At 34.4% G+C, this 24,255-nt stretch overlaps 4 protein-coding genes across 5 annotated transcripts; 2 read left to right on the forward strand and 2 right to left on the reverse strand.

Moving 5' to 3' along the window:
* Nucleotides 1–7,168: 7,168 nt before the first annotated feature.
* Nucleotides 7,169–7,774, reverse strand: LOC18992076. The gene has a single exon (XM_006415433.2). It carries the CDS (start codon nucleotides 7,696–7,698, stop codon nucleotides 7,411–7,413), a length of 288 nt encoding a protein of 95 aa, XP_006415496.1. The 5' UTR covers nucleotides 7,699–7,774; the 3' UTR covers nucleotides 7,169–7,410.
* Nucleotides 7,775–11,893: 4,119 nt separating this feature from the next.
* LOC18992077 lies at nucleotides 11,894–12,435 on the forward strand. The gene has a single exon (XM_006415434.2). It carries the CDS (start codon nucleotides 11,982–11,984, stop codon nucleotides 12,276–12,278), a length of 297 nt encoding a protein of 98 aa, XP_006415497.1. The 5' UTR covers nucleotides 11,894–11,981; the 3' UTR covers nucleotides 12,279–12,435.
* Nucleotides 12,436–14,733: 2,298 nt separating this feature from the next.
* On the forward strand, nucleotides 14,734–19,788 carry LOC18992078 (proline-, glutamic acid- and leucine-rich protein 1). 2 transcript variants are annotated; one of them, XM_006415435.2, is made up of 13 exons: nucleotides 14,734–15,062; nucleotides 15,186–15,302; nucleotides 15,390–15,454; nucleotides 15,849–15,954; nucleotides 16,413–16,484; nucleotides 16,709–16,768; nucleotides 16,861–16,993; nucleotides 17,080–17,264; nucleotides 17,556–17,740; nucleotides 17,977–18,104; nucleotides 18,192–18,469; nucleotides 18,660–18,903; nucleotides 18,991–19,788. In XM_006415435.2, exons 1-13 carry the CDS (start codon nucleotides 14,808–14,810, stop codon nucleotides 19,611–19,613), a joined length of 2,451 nt encoding a protein of 816 aa, XP_006415498.1. In that variant the 5' UTR covers nucleotides 14,734–14,807; the 3' UTR covers nucleotides 19,614–19,788. The 2 variants fall into 2 exon arrangements, with proteins under 2 accessions (XP_006415498.1, XP_024009175.1); XM_024153407.1 differs by having other exon boundaries at nucleotides 14,929–15,062; nucleotides 15,190–15,302.
* A 281-nt stretch (nucleotides 19,789–20,069) lies between these two features.
* Nucleotides 20,070–21,866, reverse strand: LOC18992079 (elongation factor 1-delta 1). The gene is made up of 7 exons (XM_006415436.2): nucleotides 21,788–21,866; nucleotides 21,384–21,491; nucleotides 21,162–21,278; nucleotides 20,969–21,062; nucleotides 20,762–20,882; nucleotides 20,391–20,666; nucleotides 20,070–20,285 (listed from the first exon to the last, which is right to left on the reverse strand). Coding segments are annotated over exons 2-7 (693 nt in total). The 5' UTR covers nucleotides 21,467–21,491; nucleotides 21,788–21,866; the 3' UTR covers nucleotides 20,070–20,283.
* Nucleotides 21,867–24,255: the final 2,389 nt, after the last annotated feature.

Consider the following 24,255-nt stretch of genomic DNA (forward strand, 5'->3'; position numbering starts at 1 on the left):
AACTCATGCATATGTGGATTCACAAAGACGAGTATACATGAGCCACTGGTTGATGTATTAATGTTGAAGTCTTGAAGAGTTGGAAAAGTTATTATTTTCCATCTTCGGTACTTTTTTTATCGAGCCAAACAATATAATGAACAGGATTAGCTTCCCATTAAGCCTTATAACCCTCTGGTGAAGCACCACCACAATCGAATTCGCTGGATCACTCAATTCTCTCTGTTTTTCATACTTAAATCAACAAAAAAATTATTGTCTAAACCCTTAAGATTAACGAATTATCAAGTCAGGTTGAACTCTCTAGATCAACGGATACTTAAAATAGTCGAAACAGATTTTTTCCCAACCTTCGTTTCCGTGTCTATATTTTTAGAAACCACCAAACAAAATTTATAAGAGGAATTATTCAGGTATTTATGACTATTCGGTTCGGTTTGATATCTCTTACTTCGGTTGATTCTGGTTCGGTATTTTGTTTTGCGGATATTTTATGGCCAAATGACTTTTCAATCATGTGATGCATATTATCACCACATTTCATCATGCAAAAGCTGATTTATACGGATCCATATGTTTTTGTTTTGGTCAACAAACAGAACCAAAACTAATTAGCTCTAAAATCACCCTTTAAAGCTGTTATCAGCAACTGCGATACAATATTCTAACTTCTCAAAGGCGGTGTGCAGCAATTCTGCTTCAGTCGTGGACAAAGCTGTAGTTTTGATTGCCAGGAAACAGCTCCTCCTGCAAAGGTAGTTATATACCCTGAAGTTGATTTCCTAGAATCTTTGTCGTCGGCAGCACACCACATCGGTATAGCCCATGGTCTTTTTGATGCCAATAATCAACAATCCCTGATTCTTTTTTTTTTTTTTTGTATTTCTAAAGTCCTAATTTCCTAGTTGTGTCTACCCTTTTTATATTGAATCCTCCCGGCAGTTTCAATCCAACAGATTTAGTGGTCCGAGGCAAAGAAAATATGTGCTCATTTGTAAATTACAAATTTTGTGTATTTGTAAAAAATACAACATATCCAAAAAGAAAGAAAAAACAGAAAATCTGAAAAAAATTGAAAAATTAATTTCATTTGTATTTTGTCCTAAATCATTAGAAAATAACTCTATATATTTTTTCATATATATATATATATATATATATATTGGCCATTTTTTCTGACTAATCTGGTGACCACTACAAAGATAATTATGTGGTAAAACTAATTTGTAGTTGGAAATACTATTTTAAATAAAAATAAATTTAAAAATTATAGCTTATTTTATTAAATAAATAAGAATAATTCAAAGTTATTAACTCGTCAGATCGTGACACATATCAACTATGTTATAAACTATTAAAGAAAAATGGTTGTCTTAGGTTATGGTGTAGCCTCTCTCTCAGAGAAATATCACCAATTGTTGGTTCAATCTCGCCGGCAATAGTTAAATCTGTTGCGTTGAATCTCACCGGCAATAGTCAATACTGACCAAAATTAACCACAGGAAGTTCCGCTTCATACGCTTGATTAGCCACAACTACATTAACTTCACCTTCCTGACCAGGGTGAGCCATAGGAACTGCAACATTTCCTTCAGCATTAGCCAATTCTACATCAGCAACTGGAACATCAAAATAAGCATCGAGCAGAGTCTCATCTAGTCTTGGGTCATAGTACAGGTGATACAAGGCTTGGGTTTGGAATTGGTTAATGTTATCCTCCAATTGATTCCAGTATTCGCCTCTGGTTTCAATTATCCTCTTATAATAGTTTCAACTGTATAATAACAATCCTATGAAGCGGGATTTTTTTTTTGCCCTTGAATCATATATATAGGAGGACAAAAAAAGTAAACACTCACTACAAGAAAACAGAGATTTAACGACCTCATATACAGTTGCTAATTAGTCGCTAACACTAAATTTACGACCGAGTTCCGACTAATAGCATCAGTCGCTAATATTGAGTCGCTAAATCAATTAGTCGCCTATCAGTCGCCAAATACCGACTGAATAACGACTAAATGTTGACGAAGTTAATCAGTCGCAAAGTAGTCGTTACCTTAGCGACTGATTGACGACTGTTGTTGCGACGTATTTGCGACTGAATGGCGACCATATGGTTCGATAATTGAATGATATTTGGTGCAATTTAACGACTGTTTTGCGACGTATTTATGACTGTATTCCGACTGATTTACGACTGCATTGCGACGGCTTCAATAAATGAAAACAAAATCTAGTTTTACGATTAGATTCTTCCAAATCTGATAATTTGAATCCATTCTACATTTTAAATAACAATTTAACAGCAAAAAAATATTCAAATGCAAAATGCAAAAAGTCATTATATTACATAATACCATTGTTTTAAAAAAAGACATAAAACCATTGTTCCAAAAGGTACTAAACAAAGATCAAATGGTTACATACTTAACCATTGAGATAAGTTCAAAAGAGTGAGCCGAGATACTTAAAAAAGAGACATAGAAAAACCTTAAGAGTGAGTTTGATCACTTGGAAGAGTTTGATTTGCAGCCAAAAAATCCATGAAATTTGGATCAGTTTCAGTCAAATACTTCTCCACCATAGATAACTTGTCCAGCTTGGCTTGTTGCTCTGCTTCACGCTTGGAGTTCTCAGCCGCTTGTTCTTCTATTTTGCGATGAGCTTCTTGTAGCTCCTCTTCCAATCCCTTGTATGTTGAAGAGCTTCCTGGGCTTTTCCTCTTTCCATTGACATGTGTCTCTGAAAGACTTCCAATTCCATAAGGAATACCTCGCTCATTTATGAAAGTCGACTGCAAAAACAAAATAAGGATCAAAGCATCAATGCATATATATTAACATCAAAGCATCAAACAAAATAACAACTTGAAAGCTATAGAAGCAAAGCATAATATAAAAGAACATATCAAAAATAAAAAACGAAGACTTTACCTGAAGAAAAATCTCATTCTCCTCTTCTATGGTTAGCCCCAACGATGGTGAAGTACCATCTGAAGTCTCTGAGTCTATCCCGCGAGTTGCCAACTTGGATTCCAGGTTCTTCCTATAAGCCTCAGCCACAGTCTTGGACTTTCGGTCTACAAATGTTCCATCTCGTTTTGTATGAACCTTGATGAAAACTTCACCAAGGCTCACCGGTCTTCCCAACTCTTCTTCCTGAAATGATACCAATATAAAGAAAGAGTTAGTTCCCATCTGACTAAAGATGATATATAACTTATGAGAAAGTTAAAAATTGATATACTTACCATTTCTTGTTGGATTTGGAGGCATGACTTCTGCCCTGAGAAGTGAACATGAGGACCAAGTCCATTACGCTCAGACATCCGAGCAGCTGATGTGGTGGAACTCTTCTCTTTGGCTTCTTCAGTGTCCCAATACTCTGTCATTTGTTTCCAAGTGGTATCTCCAATCCAGTTTGGTTGTTCTCGAGAAGCCCTAACCTTGCTGACCATGTCTTTCATCCGGAGGAGACATACTCTCTCAAACCTTTCTTGAACCACACCGGTTAATAAAGGATCCCAAGTGTGGGTTTTCTACCAAAAAAATAGAGAAGATGATGTTAGTGAGCAATAAAAAACAAATGGCTCATATGTATCAACACAAAAAAGGAGAATATGGATAGAGAACCTTACCGCGAATTCAATAAAGAATCTTTCCTGTCTCTCCCGAGGCACACATGTCCAGCTATAAAATGGGCCATCGAACTTGTTACAGAAACTTTTTGTTATCTTCCGAGTCAGGGAAGACTTGTCACGCCCAAACCTGCAAGCACACAATAAAGTAAAGAAACAGTTACAATCCTAAACCCAATACTAAGATAAGAAAATAAACAGTCCATAAACAAATCTAACAAATCTAAGCCAAGTACCATAACAACTCTAAACCCTAAATCATAACAATTCTAAGCCAAGTACCCTAACAACTCTAAACAATCATACAAATTCTAGCCAAAAAACCCTAAACTATGCAATTAGATTACTTGAAATCATACCATGTTGTGTTCGGCTTCTTTATGGGAGAGAGGACTGTGGTGTATGCTTCCCTGCCAGGCTGAGTGAGCAAGGCATTGAGAATTCGTTGCTGGTCTTCCGCGAGATTCACCGGGCATAGAGCTTCTTCTTCTTCTTCCGGAAATACACGAGATTCACCGGGCATAGAGCTTCTTCTTCTTCTTCCGGAAATACACTTTGAGCGTCAGAAGCTTGCTCGTGCTGTTGTTGAGAGACAGATTGCTGTTGACCGCGTGGAGATGGTTGCTGTTGACCGCGTGGAGATGGTTGCTCGTGAGATCGAGATTCTGGTCCTCGATGTGGATTCTGCGAGTTCGGGAACAACTGCGCCAGTGGTGGATAATCCCTCACGGATACTGATGGTTGCTGCGTGGGGACAACCGGCGGCGATGGCGAGGGCGTGAAGTCGTAACGACCTGGCAGAGGCGACGACGATCTGGCTTGCGACGGTGCCACACATCCTCTGCCTCGTCCTCTCTTCCTTCCACCACGACCACCCATCCTCTAATCGTTGAAGAACAAGTTGCTAATTGGGGATTTGGGGATTTTTGGTGAGATTTCTGGGTTGGAAGAGAAAGGGGTTAGGGTTTCGTCGAAGAGATTTGGGGAATTTTTGTTAAGTGGTTAGGGTTCTCGAATTTTTGGTGAGATTTCTCGAGTGTTTAAATGGATTTGGGCTTTGTTTACATTTTTTTTTATTTTGGGCCGAAATGTAGTGGCAAAGTAGTCGCCAATTCTCGACTATCGTAAATTAGTCATTAAATTAGTCGTTAAATACTGACCCAGTTACGATTGTTTTAAGTAGTCGCTAATTAGCGATTAATTGCCGACTGAATTTTATGAGACGTAAATTGGAGGTAAATCAATCGCTGTCGTAACAGTTAGCAACTACCAAATCAGTCGCTAAATGTCGTCGCCAATTAACTGTTTTCTTGTAATGACTGTCAAGGTTTGGAACTCACGACCCGGTTAACGTAACCCAACTTTTGAACCATCAGAGCGAAGTTACTTTCAATGTAGACTGAAAACATGACCTAATAAATATATATTATGTAATCGTAACATGTTTCTTTTTCTACACCGAATAGTTACATATATCTTTTTTTTCTAAATTAAGTTACATATATCTCTCTGATCAAAATCTCAATATAGGTTAATCAGATTACCAATTAAGTTGGATTAACTAGCAGCGTCTCTCCAAATCCCACACTCGGATGACATTTTTTTATACAATATAGTTACACATAAACTTTGAGTATACAAATGAACTTAAAAGTATATATAATATATAATATAATAATACTATTAGACAAATCATATAAACCAATTCAATCTATATTTTTTAGAAGTTTATAATAGAAATAGAAATCATAGACACATTTCACTAATCCTTTCAGTGATGTCATCTTATCTCAGAAATGAATATAAGACTATGATCGCTATTTGGTTTTTGGATTTTGGAGGAAGGAAGAAGAAAGAAGCTTGCTGAGTTTGAAAATCCTTAAACGTATGTCCAAAACATGCATTTAACTCATAAAATTGTTACTTCTGTCTTTTTTTTTCTTGTCCTTCGCGTTGTACGTCTAGTCAAATTTATTGAAAGCAAGTGCATTTTTTTATCCAATTATCTCAGGAAAAAAAAAGAACAAGTTGGAAATAGATCTGGTCGATTTTTTTACTATATCCAAGGGAGTAAATTTTGAAAAGTGCATTCCAGACTTAGTAATTTTGAGTATATCATCAAGTGATATGATAAAATATCTACACAAAGTCTCTAATGTTATAATGTGGACTACGAGCGTTAAGAACATATGATAATAGATATAGAGGATTGAATAGTCTGAATAATTCCATTAATTCTACTAGTGACTATTATTTAGGAAGATAAATGAGGACAATTTTGTCTAATGCAAACTCCTATATAAACATAGATAAGCCTATTCAACATTACAACACCCAAAAAAAGATTAACTCCTCAAAGTCTAACTCTTTAGCTCAACACAAGGAACACAAAACCCTTTTTGTTGAAAAATGGTTGATACTCAAAATATCCATCCTTTTCATTTGCCCACCAGCCGAGCAGAATCTAGCACCTCAACCTCTGACTCCGTTCTCCACTGTGACCGCCCCGTGCCACAACCTCACGACCTCGCCGCCTCATCTCTGCCACAACCCTCGATCGATATGATCCTGGAGGAGGAGACGGCACCGGAAGAAGAAAATCTTCGAAGGACTGCCACTGCCAATGATTCTCTTGTGGTATTTCTTGCGACCTCTTGTTTCTTGATGTCCAAGAAACAAGTCTCTTTTCTTTTATACGGTAGCTGCACTGCAAGTGCACTTGATAATATTGAAGAAAGCTGTTTTTATAATAGTCTTGTAATAGTTAAGTTGGTGATTTCTGGTGATGTCAGATATATGGGTTGATGCTTTGTTTTTATAGAAGTTAATTAAATTTTTTCTTCTTTCATAGTTTCAACCGGATAATAATAATCATGTCAAACAGTTATTTTACATATGTTCTTATTAGGTTTCGCATCCAAAATATTTTTATGTTAGATTTGTAGAATTTACACATTTCTCTTGGTTCAGAGTTCAGACAGATCTCAGGTTACTGGATCCTAAATCAGGCATGACCTGTCACTTAGCGACCTTTCACAATGGCCATACAGTAAGATATTCACATGTCACAGACCGATTTGCTAATATATGAATATGATAAACGAAATGTATCGCAATATGAAAGTCGAGTTGCTTCATGTACTTCAATCTCTGATCTCCTTACAAGGTCTGTACAAATTCGAATCCGTTTAATTTGTAATCTTCATACTTACGTGTTCCGTATTTGATAACACATTAAAAAAGGTTTGTACATCAGATTGGTTTAGTTTAGAGAACTATGGATGATGTGCTTTCTGCAAAGTCTGTCTTCTTTTACTTATATTGTTAAATGTTCGATATTTGTTTAGCCCTCAAGAAATTGCTTAGCTTTTTCTAAACTTGAGAGTTTTCATATTGTTATGCATTGTACGTTAGTTATCTTTGTATTCATCAGACTCTTATATTAGTTTCTTTTTGTTCGACCATTTCCTTTTTTTCTATTGAATCAGGCTGTCTAGATTTTCCATCGATTAATTTTGTTAAAGTATGGATCCAGAAAAATATTTTCTTCTTCGATTTAATTGTTACAGCTTGAATCCGAGTTTGATGATCAACCCGTCGTGGATATAAAACCGATCATCGGAATCGTCGGAGAAATCAAAACCTACAAACACTTCCGATTACAACGGAATCCGAAGCAGTAACATTCGCAATCATATACATAGATACATAATTACATCTTGAAAACAAAAAAACCCATAATTGATTCAGGAGACAGAGGGAATTGATTTTCAGTTCTTGAAAACCGGAAAAGAGCTCCGGTTCTCTGTAACCGGGAAATTTGTCAGACCGGAACTGAATGAAGCAGAGGAAGAAACAGAGCAGGAGGAAGAGGAGGAAGAAGTAAACGGCGAGATCTTCGAATTGAAATTAGAAGAAGAAAATATGGAATCAGTCCCGATTTCTCTTTCTTCCTCCTTGATCGTGTCGAGCACCTTCGCCGTTCTCCGCCGCATCACCGTCACAAATTGCGGTGGTGCCACCTCCGTTATGAATCTTGCTAATCGTGAGCTCGCCATTTAATCGATCTAGAAAAGAAAGTTTAAAGATTTGAAAAGGGAAAGATTGGTTATGAGTGATGATGAGAGAAGAAGATTGACCGGGTTTGAGAGGGGTTTTATAGAGTAAGGACAATGTCTTTGCATTTCTTGAGTGACTTTGTAAAATATTAATTATTTTAATGATTTTTAGTCATTATTTCCTATGGTGGATACTCGTCGGAGAGTAGATAATTTGTTTTTTTTTTTAATATTGTTATGAAATTTTTAAAAGGACCTACTTCAAGAGTCGTAATTAAGTTCGTAACAGGTGTGTTTTTTCTAATGATAACACGTATTAAGGAGTAAACAATATATAAAACGAAGTTTTATGTGCTTCTCGATGATTGGCTCTAACTGGTGAATTGTTTTTCAGGAATAACGTCATGATATAGATAAGAAATTTCGTCCGTTGATTTTTGTCTTCTAGAATGCAAAAGTCATAGCAACTAAGCTACTAACAATGTACAACGGCTGAACATTTTTAAATGCAAACAAAAATCGTTTACTCGCTTACTTTCAGAAATCTGTAAAAAAAACAAAAATTATTAACCAATTTTAAAAGAAAATTATTGTTGTGTGACTGTGACCTGCTTTTCTCTTTAAAGTTACCAAAAAATCGGTGCACACTTGGGAACAAAAAGTTGTTGACGTCTTAACATTAGTTTTAGCAAGTTTTCAAAAAAAAAAAAATGGCAAGAGTTTAGAAACTTACAAACTTTTGGAAATTTTGATACTAAAAAAGCTTGCATGTTTTTTTTTTCTCTGTAAAAATTTGTCCACCTTCGTCATTGTTAATGCCAAAAATTTCATTTTTATTTATCAAAATCTAAATCGTGAATTTATACAAACTATAGAAAATATGGGGTCAGAAATCGCTTGATACATTTAAATTCAGTACAATATGGATCCAGTTATCGAAGAAAGTAAAGTTATACAAATTACCAAATAAAGTTTATATAAAAAAAAAACTCTACCTTTTTGAAAACTTTTGTTAAATCCTAATGCACTGAGAATGTATGTATAACCTGTAGAGTAATGCATTTAAGAATCACAGTGCCTGGAAGTCAAAAGAAATTTGGCGTCCACAATTGGAATTTCGCTTGCTTGCCTAACTTCATTATCAGTATGTTTATTTCTGTATAAACTCGGGACCACCTTACCCCATAAAGAAAGTTACAACTTTGTCAATCTTGTATTATTGCCACATTTATCATACAAAAGCTGGTATACGGATCCATATGCATAATGCATTCAGTACAAAATCCACTTAAATCTTGAAAGAGGTACAAATAGGGAAATGTAATAGGTAACACCCTGAAAGATCTAAGGACCACGCCATATCTATCTGATATATCCTTGAGCTTAAGTTTTATTTTGGCTTTCAATACTTGAGCTTAACTAAGTATATATGTCATTGGATATATACGTATATTTTGTGGCCTTATCTCATTATACGGCAGTGAAGACCAAAAACGTCACTGTTATTGACGGACCTCTCTCACGTTTGCCGTCAGAGACACGGCACAATCCACCGCCAAAAGAAAAGAGGGTTTTTGAGCTTTTTGCCGTCAATTTTTTGCCCTAATAGAGACAAAGGTTTTGCAGAAACCACCAAACAACTTCTTTTTTCTTTTCTATATATGAAGGGTCGTTTGATCCCAAAATATCATTCCTAAAATGAAAGCACATTAAAAGCGTAAAAAGAGCAAACCTTGTAATCTAGCCATCGGCCCTCATGTTCAAATTTCACGCGGTTTCTTTGATAATTAGACCGTACGTAAGCATGACGAGAATAGCAATCAATCTTGTCGCAACATCCTTTTTTTTATACCGAGTACAGTATTTTTGTATGTACATATCTATGATCAAGACGTGAACTATAGGCTAGATTAGCATTTAGCTTGGATAAATTAGCAGCGTCTCTTGAAACAAGATATTCACAAAAGATTAATAGTAGGACACTTGGAATCAGAGCCGTGCCCAGGATTATGGAGATCCGAAGCAATATACAAAAATTTAGTATAAGTTTTTGGCTAAAAAATAAATTAGTGCAAGTGTAATATTTTGTTCTAGAAAAAAGTTAAACATATTAATAATAAAATGATTGTGAGTATGATATATGCGAGTTAATTATCTTATTTTCACTATATTTTAGTTTTTTTATAATGAATTATAATTTTTTTTAAAGACTAAAATATTATCTTGATATATGTGACCTTAATATTATTATAATCACAAAAATTTAAGCATAATTTTTTATAAAAAAAAAAGCCCGTAGACCAAGATTTCCAATCTTCTTACATAGGCACGGCCCTGCCTGGAATGATGTTTATCTTTGTATTAGCAAGTTACACATAAACTTACAAAGTATCACAATGAACTTAAATATAGACACTCAAAGCAAAATAATTCTGATGGAGCATGCATGGGAGGAATCTGTTGAGATACAAGAAGAGAGGGATATGTCCTGGGAAGGAACTCATTGGAAGCTGTAATTTGACGTGGATAACCGAAAATAGAGGATAGCTGACGTTGCATTTGAAGCTATCAAGGTAGATTAACATGTTTAATTTATTAGAGGTGTCAATTTGAACACCAACACTGATAGTTTAGTATGTAGTGGTAAGCTTTATTCTTATGATGATATTACCTTTGTAGATTCTATACCGTCATCAATTTGAGTTTATGAACCGTTTTAATTATTTTTATGTGCTCAAATTTTTTTTTTTTTTTTTTTGGGATTACAACTTGAATATATGTATTCGTGGTAAAACTATGAATAATTCTTTTCAGCGTATGAGCATTAATACCTGAGAAATTAATAATTTATGCTAAGGTTACTAGCTTCTGGTTTTCGTTTAATTATGAGCAAGTAGAAGTTCATTCTAGGGAACAGGATTGTTTCTTAGGGAAATGTTAGTATTCTTAAGCTCGAGTCATGCTAAGAATATGTCAGTATGGAGATAAGCACCACGCCATATCTATCTGACGATCTGATATGTGCTTGAGCTTAATTTTATTTTGGTATTCAATTTTTCATCTCAATTAGTGTATATTTATCTGGATGTACACGTATTTGTGACCTTATCTCAATACCGAAGAGAGGGCCAAAAGCCGTCAGTGTTATAGATGGATCATTCTCACATTTGCCGTTAGAGTACGGCAAACGAAAAAGAGACAGTCATAAAGCTTTTTTTCCCATCAATATGTACCCCAATCGAGACAAAGATTTGCAGAAACCACCAAAGTTCATCTTCTTTTTTCCTATATTTGGAGGGTCCCTTGCCCACAAAATCTAATTCCCAAAAGGCGAAAATGAAACAACACTTAACGATAGAAAGAGCAAACCCTTGTAATCTAGCCATCGGCCTCTTGTTTTAATTAGATTACCAATTACGTTGGACTAACTAGCAGCGTCTCTCCAGTTACGACACTCGAATGACATTTTTCTATATATTATAGTTACACATAAACTCTTAGTATACAAATGAACTTGTATATAATACCAATCATAATTCATATACATATTTATTCAAACTATTTTTAGAAGTTTATAATAGAAATCATATACACATTTCACTAATCCTTTCAGTGATGTCATCTTATATATCTCAGAATAAAATATAAGTCTATCGCTATTTAGTTTTTGGATTTTTGGAAGAAGGAAGAATTGAAGAAAGAAGCTAGCTGAGTTTTGAAAATCCTTTAACGTATTTCCAAAACATGCATTTAATTCATAAAGTTGTTACTGCTGTATTTTTTTATTGTCCTTCGCGTTGGACGTCTAGTCAGATTTATTGAAACAAATGCATTTTTTTAATCTAATTATCTCAGAAAAAAAAAAGAGAACAAGTTGGAAATAGATCTGGTCGATTTTTTAGTATATCCAAGGGAGTAAATTTTGAAAAGTGCATGCCAATCTTTATAATTTTAAGTATATCAAGTGATATGACAAAATATCTACACTAAGTCTCTAATGTCATAATAAACACATGATAAATATAGGATTGAATAGTCTGAATTATTCCATTAATTCTTTTTTTTTTTGAGAAATAATTCCATTAATTCTACTACTACTATTTAGAAGAATAAATGAGGACAATTTTGTCTAATGCAAACTCCTATATAAACATAGTCAAGCTAGCTAGCCTATTCAATATTACAACACCCAAAAGGAAGAACAAAGAAAAAACTTCACTCCTAAGTCCTAAAAGCCTAACTCTTTAGCTCAACGCAAAGAACACAACCCTTTTTGTTAAAAAATGGTTGATACTCAAAATACCTTTTCTGTTTGCCGACCAGCCGAGCAGAATCTAGCACCTCAACCTCTGACTCCGTTCTCCGCCGTGACCGTGCGCCGTGCCACAGCCTCACGACCGCGCCGCCTCATCTCTGCCACAACCCTCGATATGATCCTCGAGGAGGAGACGGAAGAAGAAAATCTTCCAAGGACTGCCACTGCCAAAGATTCTCTTGTGGTATTTCCGACGACCTCTTGTTTCTTGATGTCCAAGAAACAAGTCTCTTTTCTGTTATACGGAAGCTGCAAGTGCACTTGAGGATTTTTCACCACAAAGAAATTGAAGAATAATAATTGTGTTTTTTGTTTTCTCTCTTCTTGTAGTAGTTAAGACTTAAGATAGTGATGTCTGATGAAGTCAGTTATCGGTTGATGCTTTGTTTTTATAGAAGTTAATTCAACTTGTTCTTCTTTCATAGTTCCATCGGATAATAATAATCAGGTGAAACAGTTATTTGAAATATATGTTCTTAATATGGTTTCGCAACCAAAATAAATATTTTTATGTTAGATTTATAGAATTTACAACTTTCTCTCGATTTAGACAAATCTCCGGTTACTGGATCCTAAATCAGGCATGACCTGTCACCTAACGACTTTTTAAAATGGCCATACAGTTAGATATCTGAATATCCCAGACCGACTTGGTAATACGTATATGAATATAAATATATGATGAACGAAATTTATCGCAATATAATGCAAAATTATGTTGAACAAACTTTCAAACGTAGACAACATAAGTTTTCATACAAATTTATCTTATATTTACTAATAATAACAAAATTTATCAACCAAATCTAACCGGTGAGATGGGTTATGGCATCAAGACATTATTAGTTAGCTAAAATAGTGGTCGGAAACAATATAAGACATGGGTCTTCTTATTTATTCCGTCCATATGGTTTTGTTGTTCCAATCTTATGGCAAGAAAACAGAAAATAAATACTGAAAAATATACATGAATTAGGAAAATAAATGTATATGTCAAACAAGACACCATATCGACACTTTCTTTAACTTCCTCAAACTCCTAACCCAAAAAGAGGACATAACAAAACTTTTAACAAGTAATTTAAAACAAAAGAAGGGGACACCAAGCAGCGGCGGTGCTAGAAAAAAAATTACGGGGATTGTTTTAATTTATAATGTATTATAAACAAATTTTACATAAATTATTTTACATTCAGGGATAAATTATCAATATTTTTTTATTTTTTTTATAAAATACAAGTATATATAAAAAAAATTTGGATTTCACCTGGGTCAATTGACCCCCTCAAAGCATGCTCCCTCCGCCACTGACACCAAGTCACCAACTAAACCTCAACTATAAGTCTATAATTAGTTAAATAACTTTGCAAATTAAAACCCAATCTAAAAAGAGTAATATCAATAGTTACTAATAGATAATAGCAAAATTAAAAGACAATATTGACAATTTTTTCAACAAAATAAGTAGGGGATTTTACCATATTATCTTTTTGTTTTTTAAACTAAAAACTACTCATTTATTCTCTATCTCTCTTCATTCACCGACAAACACTTTTTCTCAACTGTTTTTTCTCAATCTCTCTTTATTTTATCTCTCTCGTTTTCAATTTGTTTTTTCTTTTTAAATTTTGCATCACTTGATCTTCGAAAAGAAGATAATGGAGCAGAAGAAGAGGTACACTAACCATTTTAATCAGTCACCATCTAATTTTATATTCAATTAGATTATCATATACAAGATGGTGAATGTGAAAGTGGAGGTTAGAGATAATTCTATGATGATGTCGATGAGAACAATGGTGAGAGTATTGTTAGTATGTTAACTTACAATGTTAGCAAGTAACTACATAAACTTATTCTAATATAATAATAACTAGAAAACAATGATGGATTCACCGAAGACCAGAGAACAAGTATTATATATTAGCGTTAGCAAGTTAACATACTATCTTAATATGTTATAAGAATCATATATTTGTTAGCAAGCTAACATGCTATGTTAACAAATTACATGTATAAGATATTATTGTTAGCACGCTAATAAGTCAGATAACATGTTAACAAATATCAAATATTATCGTTAACTTTGTTAACATATTAACAAATATCAGATATTATTGTTAGTATTGTTAGTATGTTAACATATAATGTTAGCAAGTAACTATATAAATTTATTCTAATATAATAATTGAGTTAACACGATAATTGTGTTAGTTTTCAAAATTTTATGAGATGATAATGATGATGAATAGTGTCTTTAAGAAAGAATTAACCCAATGGAAAGATAATTAACGATAACTATGTTAGCTGAGTTAATTTAACTTAAAAAAAATATTGTGATGAATGACATTTTTATAATTAACATAAAATTAGAGGATAAATATGAGATAATTTTTTTCTCTCTCCCATAACTATCTAATTTCCAATTATTTATCTAATTTTGAGGTCAATTATTAGTTTTAATTAAACTTACCCATCTAAAAAAACCATAACACCATTTTACGTGCGTCATGGACTCATGGGCCCATGGTTACTAGTTCTATTTAGAATGAACTAGGGGTTGTTTTGTGATTCCTTTAATATATTCGGTTATATCTTGCAAACTTATTATAGTTCAGGGTTTTCTTTGCATTTTACCTTTTTGAAAAATATTGAAACAGCTGAATCTTAAAAATTATTTACCGACGAGCAGCCGCTACAAACAAGACGGCAATTTAAGCTTCAGTCCTAAAACCCTAAATTATCTCCCGAAAAACCCTTTCTCTATCTCTCTCTCTCGATTCTCACTATTTCAATGGCGTCTTTTGAGCGTTTCGACGATATGTACGATTCGAGATTGAAGTCGAAGATTCTCAGAAACCTTCTGTCCGATAATGTTCCCAACGAGAAGCAGCCTCTGACAAACTTTCTGTCACTCTCCAAGGTTGTATCAACTATCTCCACCCATAAGCTCTTATCTGAGTCAATTGACCAGAAGCTTCAAGCTAAGTCGAAATCAGCCGTTGATGATTGGGTTGAGAGGTTGCTGGCTTTAATTTCTTCAGACATGGTACGAATCTGTCTTAAACAGTGTTTTTTTTTCTATCAATCTTAAATTTGGATTGTAATTGAAAGAGGAAAGCTCTCGACTTTGGTGTTTAAACGATATTTGTTTTGTTTATTGCTGAGGTAGCCAGATAAATGCTGGGTGGGTATTTGTTTGATGGGAGTAACTTGTCAAGAATGCAGCTCGGATCGTTTCTTTAGTTCCTACTCTGTTTGGTTTAACAGTTTATTATCTCTTATCAAGGTATGTATGGCTTGCTCTATTGTGAGATTTATTCATTTTCTACCAGTTTTATTTTGAGAGTAAATGATTTGTATTTGTTTCAAGCAGAATCCAGGAAGTTCTAGAATTGTTCGAGTTGCTTCATGTACTTCAATCTCTGATCTCCTTACAAGGTCTGTACAAATTCGAATCCGTTCTACTGATTTTTTCCCTAATCGTAATCTTCATAATTACGTGTTCCGTATTTGATAACACATAAAAAAAGGTCTGTACACCAGATTGGTTTAGTTTAAGAGAAATATGGATGATGTGCTCTCTGCAAAGTCTGTCTTCTTTTACTTATATTATTAAATGTTCGATATTTGTTTAGTCCTCAAGAAAATGCATAGCTTTTCTATACTGAGACTTTTCATATTGCTATGCATTGTCCGTTGGTTATCATTGTGTTCATCAGACTCTTATATTAGTTTCTTTGTGTTCGACCATTTCCTTGGGTTTGCTTTTCAAGCTTTTTTGTAACAAAGAACTTTTGGAAATCTAAGATACTTTTTTTTTCTATTGAATCAGGCTGTCTAGATTTTCGAATACGAAGAAAGATGCAGTTTCACACGCCGCGAAAGTAATCCTGCCAATCATTAAACTATTGGATGAAGAGTCTTCAGAAGCACTGTGGGTAAGTGCCATATGTAGGCCTTGAGGTTTTTCGCTAAGTTTTGTTATTATGTCCTCTTGAGGGTGCCCTTTCTGTTGGTTGAGTGTTATTATTAAAGCCAGCCTAGAATTGTAAAAGACAGTGGTAGCTTCAATCCTACAACCTTAGTTTTGTGCCAAAACTGTTCTACTACTTTGATTTAGATGTTTTAACATGAAGAGTTATGTGTCAGTTTGAATCCCATGTAGCAGAATCTAAACCTTATATAATTGCTGATTGCTAGCAATAACATGAACGATATTCCTGTTTCGAAAAATATTTATGATAACTCAAAGTCTTGTAGCAATCAGCAATTATATGAGGTTTAGATTATTGCTGATTGCTACAAGACTTTGAGTTATCATAAATGATTATATAAGGTTTATATAAGTTATTGCTTATCGCTCAATTTGAACTTTTGATTGGTATTGGCTGTGCAGGAAGGAATCCTCCATCTGCTAAGTACAATTGTAATCTTGTTCCCTGCTGCAGTCCACAGTAATTATGACAAGGTCAGCTCTCTTCGGCTCTCCGCTGATTAAATCTATTTATATCTCATTTCATGAGTTTATTAGAGCATTTTTGATTACCTACATGAGAACAATTCATTGTCTAATGAATACATGCACATATGCCTAGGTGGTTACATAATTATTTGAAAAATGTCTAGGGATTGTGATATGTTCATATTTTATTACTGTTATATTGAGTTTATTTGAAATGTTATTCCTTTCAGGTTGAAGCCGCTATTGCCTCCAAAATATTTTCTGCGAAAACCAGTCCTAATATGTTAAAGGTATTCTTCTTTTTATATATTCTCTATTTTATATCCATCACTTAGCAATGAAATATTAACGTGCACTTCTTTCCGTCTATCTCAACCTTCAGAAATTTGCCCACTTTCTAGCATTGCTCCCCAAAGCTAATAAAGGGGACGCGAGCAGCTGGTCCTTGATGATGCAAAAGCTGTTGATATCTATAAACGTACATTTAAATAATTTTTTCCAAGGTCTAGAAGAAGGTAATTTGTTAATTTCCTTGCTTCTTTTTTTTTTGTATGCGTGCGGCTATAGTTTCCCTGATAGAACATGGTAAAATGTATTGCAGAAACAATAGGGAAAAAAGCAATCCAACGATTGGCACCTCCTGGAAAAGACTCTCCTCTGCCTTTGGGAGGTCAAAATGGGGGTTTGGATGATGCAGCGTGGAACTCTGAACAACTGATTGTATCCAGAGTTTCTGCACTTATGCTCTGCAGCTCAACGATGCTAACTAGCTCGCACAAATCCAAGGTAGTGGCATTTCTTTTTTCTTCTGTTGGATTTGATTACTCTTGATGTTGAAGCTGGAGAGAGTGAGCTTTTTCGTGTTTGGTCATAAATAGTTAAGTGTGCAATTTGGGTCTATAGATTAAGCATCCTTGCTTAAGCATCCTTGCTTAAGCATATCACTGCTTATACCGTGTCCAAAATCTGGATTGCTGCTTAGCAGACTCCTTACAGCTCTCTTGATGTGTGCTACAGTATAATCCAAACACGCCATTTGCCTTGAAAGATCCTGATATTCTTTTTTTCAACGTTCAGCTTAATATTCCAGTTCGCTCATTACTATCCCTTGTTGAGCGAGTACTGGCGGTAAACGGCTCTCTTCCACGATCCATGTCACCCTTCATGACAGGTATCCAACAAGAATTGGTTTGCGCAGAACTTCCGACTTTACATTCGTCGGCATTGGAACTTTTGGTCGCTACTATAAAGAGTATCCGCAGGTAAACCGATTCTCCTTCCATTCTCTTCAATTGCAGAATCTATTATTTCTATTTAACCTGTTTTGTCTCCATTGGCCCAAAAAAAAAAAATATATGTACATGTCAGTCTCATTAAGGCTTATATTTCAACTGAAAGTTTACCTCAATTCAATTGACATTGACAATTACGGAGTTGTTCCTTTGGTAGTTCATGTCTTGGCTGAAAACAGTTTTCCTCGTGTTGATTCATTTTGCAGCCAACTTTTACCATATGCTGCATCTGTGGTGAGCCTTATTAGTAGTTACTTCAGGAAATGTTTATTGCCAGAATTGAGGATAAAGCTGTACTCGATTACTAAAACCTTGCTCAAATCTATGGGTGTAGGTAAGTTTCACAAGATCTTGCCTTTGCCTGTATTTCCATTTCTCAGGTTGATGTGATGAATATCTGCTGACATACTTCTCTTACCAGGAATGGCTATGCAACTTGCACAGGAAGTTGTCAGAAATGCCTCATTGGATCTAGACCCGACAATTGTAGAAGAGTCTGATGCGGTATCTAGCAAAACCTTGTCACTTACTAAAGGAGCTCTTCTTCAGGCTTGCAGTAAAAAAAGGAAGCATTCAAATAATTCAGTAGTCGAGGCAGAGAACTCTGCTTTTGAAGTGGGAGTCCCTCACAATCACTCGAGTAGCCCAATTTCATTGAAGATAGCAGCTCTTGAGGCACTGGAAACTCTTCTCACCATCGTAAGCTCTTTTAACTTATCACTATTATATTTCGGCATTTTATTGACACTACTGAAAACTTAGTAGGAAGTTACACTCTGTGGATTAGTTGCTTGAATCTTACTCATAGTCACCATATTTCTTCTTTGTGATTCTGTTATAACAATATGATAGGTTATATAAAACATTCTTCGTTTCCTTCGGATTTCAGGGTGGTGCATTGGGGTCAGATAGCTGGAGAGAACGTGTCGATAATCTTCTAATGACCACAGCAACAAATGCTTGTGAAGGGAGATGGGCCAATGCTGAAACCTACCATTGTTTACCCAATAAGTCGACTACGGATCTGGTTGAGTTTCAGCTTGCAGCACTCCGTGCCTTTTTGGCATCTCTCGTTTCTCCTTCACGAGTACGCCCTGCATTTTTAGCTGAAGGGCTTGAGCTTTTCCGAACAGGTAACTAAGATTGTTGGCAAGAGTTAAACTAAGCTTTAAAAGCCAGAAACATTAAGTAGACTGATGCATTATCGGGGCTTTGAACAGGTAAATGTCAGGAGGAAATGAAAATTGCAGGATTCTGTGCTCACGCTCTCATGTCTCTTGAAGTTGTAATACACCCGAGAGCACTTCCACTCGACGGTCTCCCATCCATCAGCAGCCAATTCCCGGAAAGCAATTCTCTAGCTAGCCAAAGACACAACACACCTAATCTGAATAAGTTGAACGATATTGCTCACAATGGTGATGATCTATGCAACAGATGGCAGGCAGACGTTGATGTTCTTCCTTCTAACCCTGAGATTCAGAGAACCATAGACACAACTTTACATCTCCAAGAGACCAAAAGGATGAAACTTGGGAATGATTTAGCTACCGTCGTATCTCTGAGTGTCCAAAATCATTCAGATATGGTTGCATCAGAGAATGTTCAGCGAGCTGATGTGCCTGAGAAGGTTACTGAATCAACTGAGGAATCTCTGGGACATGGTTCAGACAAAGATGTTATGGTTTCCAAAGAGGAAGAGGATTTAGCGGTTAAAGATAGTCTCATGGAGGAAGCAACAATTGGTAAGAAGAGAGAGTCCTTAGGTGAATCTGATGATGATTCTATTCCAAGTCTTAAGGCAGATGATTATCTCTCTTCTGATTCTGGTATTGAATCATAATACAAGACAAAAGAGTTCACGAATCTGTCTTACGAGAATCTTTTTTTGTTAAGTTAAAGTTTTGACCATTGTTTTTCTTTTCTTGAAGATGTTCCATTGAATAGCTCCCTAATAGCTTCAAATTTTCAATATTCATGTTTTAAAATTTATCTTCTCTTTACCTTTTTGTAATGTAACACTGGTAAACAAAACAAAGAAAATAGAAAAAAAAAAACATTTTTGCGACATCTTAAATCTTGATATGCAAATAGAAAACAGAGTAATAGATACAAGACATTATCTACTAAGGAAATGTTTAACGTTTGTCATGGATATCTTCGTTTAGTCAGGGCTTGTTAAAAACAGTATAGTGGAATAAGATATAACTTCACAGTACAAAACATGTAATATTTGCAACAAACAAGGTTTTGCGTGGGTAACAAAATGGTTGTGATGATGTAAATGAGAATCAAAGTGTTGGACGAAGATGTTTGAGATTTGGTGGAAGAAACTTGAGCAAATCCTGAATTGCGCTCTTCATAAATATCAAAAATGAATCAGAGATGGCAATTTTGCCATAGCAGAATCAAAACAACCGTCTAAAGAAACTTGGGAAACTCAACAATATAGAAGAAGAAGAAGAACCAGACAAACACAAACACAGAGACCTTCCTTGAAGCTTTCTCCATCCTCCTGCGTTGATTCAATCCAATACATACAGTTAGTTACATACAGCATTATCTTAAGTAAAAAGATCACAGATTCTAAAGAGTTGAGGAAAGATTCATGAAAACTTACATATCTTGTTGAAGGCCACAATGTCACAGCTCTGGACGTATTCATTGATCGGTTCAACAGTGAGTTGCTCTTCGATCATGGTGTCGATAGACACAAGGTCATCAACAATGGTGGCCATGATCTGCAACTTCTTGATACCGTAACCAACCGGTACAAGCTTTGACGCTCCCCAGAACAACCCTTCCATCTCAATAGATCTCACAGCTTCCTCTAGCTTCTTCATGTCAGTCTCATCATCCCACGGCTTGATATCAATCAAAACTGATGACTTTCCAGCTGACGAAGAACAACAACAAGACCCAGATCAGAAAATTCCAAGAAAGCTTCATAAATCGTAAACTACAAGTATAGAACAAAAACACCAAACTTACATTCCTTCTTCTTTGTAGATGCCTTCACAGAAGCTGCTCTCTCTTCAGCAGCTTTCTTTTCCTCTTCGGTCTCCTCCCCAAAAAGGTCAACATCATCATCATCTTCTTCATCAGCCGCATCCTACAGTTGACAAATACCTATGAGCCTTACTGATATACAATCACAAGAGACATAACGAGATAAACCATAGAAACTATCTAAAGTACCTTAGAATCAGCTGCAGGGGGAGTAGCCACAGCCTCTTCTGTGATTGGGGCTGATCCCTCAACAATGACACCACTTCCTTCACCAGAGACACCGCTGCAAGTTTCAAGGAAACATATATTCGATTAATCCAATGTCCAAACAACAAAGAACCTTAAGTCCATATATAAGTGGGAAGACAATGATGGAGCTTACGAGATCCTCAAGAGGGCATCAATGTGGTTGTACCAACGAGATGCGTTCACATACTGTGAAGTTGGGGGCTTTGCAAGAGCAGAAAAGACAGTGATATCATCTTTTGAAGCCTGGTACCTGTAAAACACACACAAAAGGAATCTATTTGTTACTCCTACTGATCGCAAAAGGTTAGAGATTTCGGATCTAAATCTACATTAGACTATGTTCACAAAATCTTACCCAGTGATGTAACTGCGAGTGAGAAGATGCTCGTCGAGCTTCTTCAATCCAGCATCAGAGTTAAGATTGGGAAAAGCCGCCATTGTTTCTGAAGCTTGAACCTTTTCACTGATATAAAGCAGGCAGATCGTATCAAATCAGCTAAAAACCCAACGACTCAGCAAAAAACGAGAGTTTATATAGCTAGAAAAAACACCAAACAACAATTCAGCAAAACACGGAAACGTTATATAGCTAAAAGAAACACCAAACATCGATGACATCGCTTAAGAAAAGGAAGAAGACCATAAAAAGCCTCTTGATCTAGGGTTCCTAATCAACAAGATTCTGTTTGATAAATATACAAAAGTTGACTTTTCAATCAAAACTATTATAATGCTGTATACTTTGAGATCCAAACAAACCTAATCGGATTCGTATGAAAAACTGATCCAACGAGGGAAACTGATGAAGAAGAGAGCCAACTTGAAAGAGAGGAAGAGAGAGGACGGGAAGCAGGAGGAATGAATTTTTATATATACTGTAATTAACTCTAGTTTTTCCGTAGCGGGTTTGGGCCCAATAATCCATAGCTCAATAGCCCAATATAATCAGAAGATATTAAAAAAAAACTTTTACTAAAAGCAAAACCAAAAGTCTAGTTACTTTTGATATTTCTTTTTCCCAAAAACATAATAGATCATTAATATAAGTCATATCCTCACTTTCTGCTTCAGTTTCATGAATTAAATGTCAAAATCAATCCTAAGCCTCAACTTCATCTAATAGTGTGAAAAACAACTTTGATTCCACTTATGATGGATCAATGTCGTGGTTTTTGCTATATCTAAAGTGTTCATTCATGCTTTAATTATAATTAAGTAATCGAATGACAGTTGAACTCTCTGATGGTTTTGACAAGTAGGTCATTCAAACTTTTATGAATGTTTTTATTTTGATATTTCTATTTGGATGTGTATGATTTTAAATATTTGGTTTATGAAAGGGTTATGAATGTTTGTGTTTTGATATATATATAAATATATATATATATATATATGTTTATAGCACAAACTTTTGGTTATCATTAATTACTGATTTAAGTTAAGCTTTAAAATGTCGTTTCACTTGGGAATTCATTTGACTTTTAAATTTTTTTTCTTTGAGAACAAAATTTGTGCAGTCCAAATAGATTTGTATGGTTTTTGTTGAATATTAAACTAAGACTTAAAAAACTTTTAGCATCCATAACATTACACTTTACATGCTCAAATTATCTCAGCTATTACCTTGAAAAACTTTTAAAGTAAAACTTTATGAGAAATATTAAGGGAGTTAGGAGAGAAATCAACATGGAGTTGATAAGAAATGTATTTTGACTTAGATTTTGATGTAATTGGTTTATTTTTTAGCCCAACTATTTTTTGGTTTGCCCTTTAAATATATTTGTCTGATTCTATCTATTCTTGTTTTGTTTTGTTTTTTTTTTTTGGCATCACAACTAATCAAACAAATCAATATATCTAAAATTTGAAATAATAATTTTGGATTCATGCAACTATCCAGATCTGAATTACAACTATCTAGATCCATGGTTTTCATATATGAAATCTTCAAGATATTCACTCAAATATCAAAATATCTAGATATAGATCCATGAAAAAATAGCAAATTTTTATCATTTTGAAATTTCTATCAGAAAGTTCTTACTATATTGTAGTTAGTATTAATATTTCGGTTAGCAAGCAGACTTTGTTGCATATTACTCATATTTTTTCCTTTTTCTTCTTCAGTTGTATGCTATTTCAAAACATTTATTAGTCAATATACTTTTTTGATGAATGTTTTTTTCTTAATAAAGGAGAATTTTGCTCATTGTAATTATAATTTCATGTCACAAGCATTGGTCAGAATAGTCTTTGTTATTTCTGTGATATGCAGTTTTGCATATTAATGAAAGAAGATGTAAGCTTGTGAAATAATAAATATCAGAGATCATAAAGTACAATAACACGTTTTACAAAATAAATTGTAGGTCTAATCTTTAGATAGTTTAAGCGGTTCGAATCGAAATGTTTAACAGATCGAAAAAAATAATATCTCTTTATTAATAAACTATTTTTAAACAACATCGTTTTGAATTACTGGATCAAATATCCTTAATAATGCAGATGAAAGTCTAAAGTTTGGGGAACGTTTGTCGAATTTTTTATCAGGTAGCCTTTCAAAAGTAGTAGAATATATTCTATAGGTTTTTTTTCTCTATCTACTATTTTTTTATCTATTTTAAATTTTTTTATTTATAGATTCACATTAAACAATATTTTTATTAAGAATAATGTGTCATTATTAAATCTTAACTCCATAATGATTAATAAGTGAGGTGACAATACCAATATACATACATAATCATGTAGTGGATTATTTTAACAACACCCATAAGCCATAAATCGTTTTCAGTAGTAAAAGATAATATGACTATATTTTTTTAAAAATAAATATATGACTATATTTGCAAGTAAACAAGAGGAAAATATCAGCGTAAGTTATTTCATAATGTGAAATTAACCTATCAAATTTTATCAGAAAAACAAAATTTCTTTGACTTCGAGATAATTTCCCATTGTTTTTTAACCACAAAAATATTTTAAATTTTATAAAATAAATAAAAGAAAGTCTAAACTAAACTATATGTTCAGGAATATATTGCAAAGCAGAAAATTCTCACGTAGTGTATAGATAGACTACTCGTACTCATAAGGCATTTATACGACTATACGAGTAAACCCAAGAAAGTCTAAATTCGTGAGTCTATCTATAATATTCGGGAAAATAATATGATGTCACTGTTAAATTACGTATGTATGGGGTAGACTCAAATCGTATTCAGCTA

The sequence above is a fragment of the Eutrema salsugineum genome, unplaced genomic scaffold, assembly GCF_000478725.1.
Source record: "Eutrema salsugineum unplaced genomic scaffold, Eutsalg1_0 scaffold_5, whole genome shotgun sequence".
Classification (NCBI taxonomy): domain Eukaryota; kingdom Viridiplantae; phylum Streptophyta; class Magnoliopsida; order Brassicales; family Brassicaceae; genus Eutrema; species Eutrema salsugineum.

Bases quoted from the DNA above. Each gene is read 5' to 3' on its own strand.
- LOC18992078 (XM_006415435.2), top strand. From the start codon at position 14,808: ATGGCGTCTTTTGAGCGTTTCGACGATATGTACGATTCGAGATTGAAG. The intron at 15,303-15,389 runs GTATGTATGGCT...TGTTTCAAGCAG, and splicing joins GTTTATTATCTCTTATCAAG to AATCCAGGAAGTTCTAGAAT. The intron at 15,455-15,848 runs GTCTGTACAAAT...CTATTGAATCAG, and splicing joins ATCTCTGATCTCCTTACAAG to GCTGTCTAGATTTTCGAATA.
- LOC18992076 (XM_006415433.2), bottom strand. From the start codon at position 7,698: ATGGCGAGCTCACGATTAGCAAGATTCATAACGGAGGTGGCACCACCG.
- LOC18992077 (XM_006415434.2), top strand. From the start codon at position 11,982: ATGGTTGATACTCAAAATACCTTTTCTGTTTGCCGACCAGCCGAGCAG.
- LOC18992079 (XM_006415436.2), bottom strand. From the start codon at position 21,466: ATGGCGGCTTTTCCCAATCTTAACTCTGATGCTGGATTGAAGAAGCTC. The intron at 21,279-21,383 runs GTAAGATTTTGT...TGTGTTTTACAG, and splicing joins ACTCGCAGTTACATCACTGG to GTACCAGGCTTCAAAAGATG. The intron at 21,063-21,161 runs GTAAGCTCCATC...TGAAACTTGCAG, and splicing joins GATGCCCTCTTGAGGATCTC to CGGTGTCTCTGGTGAAGGAA.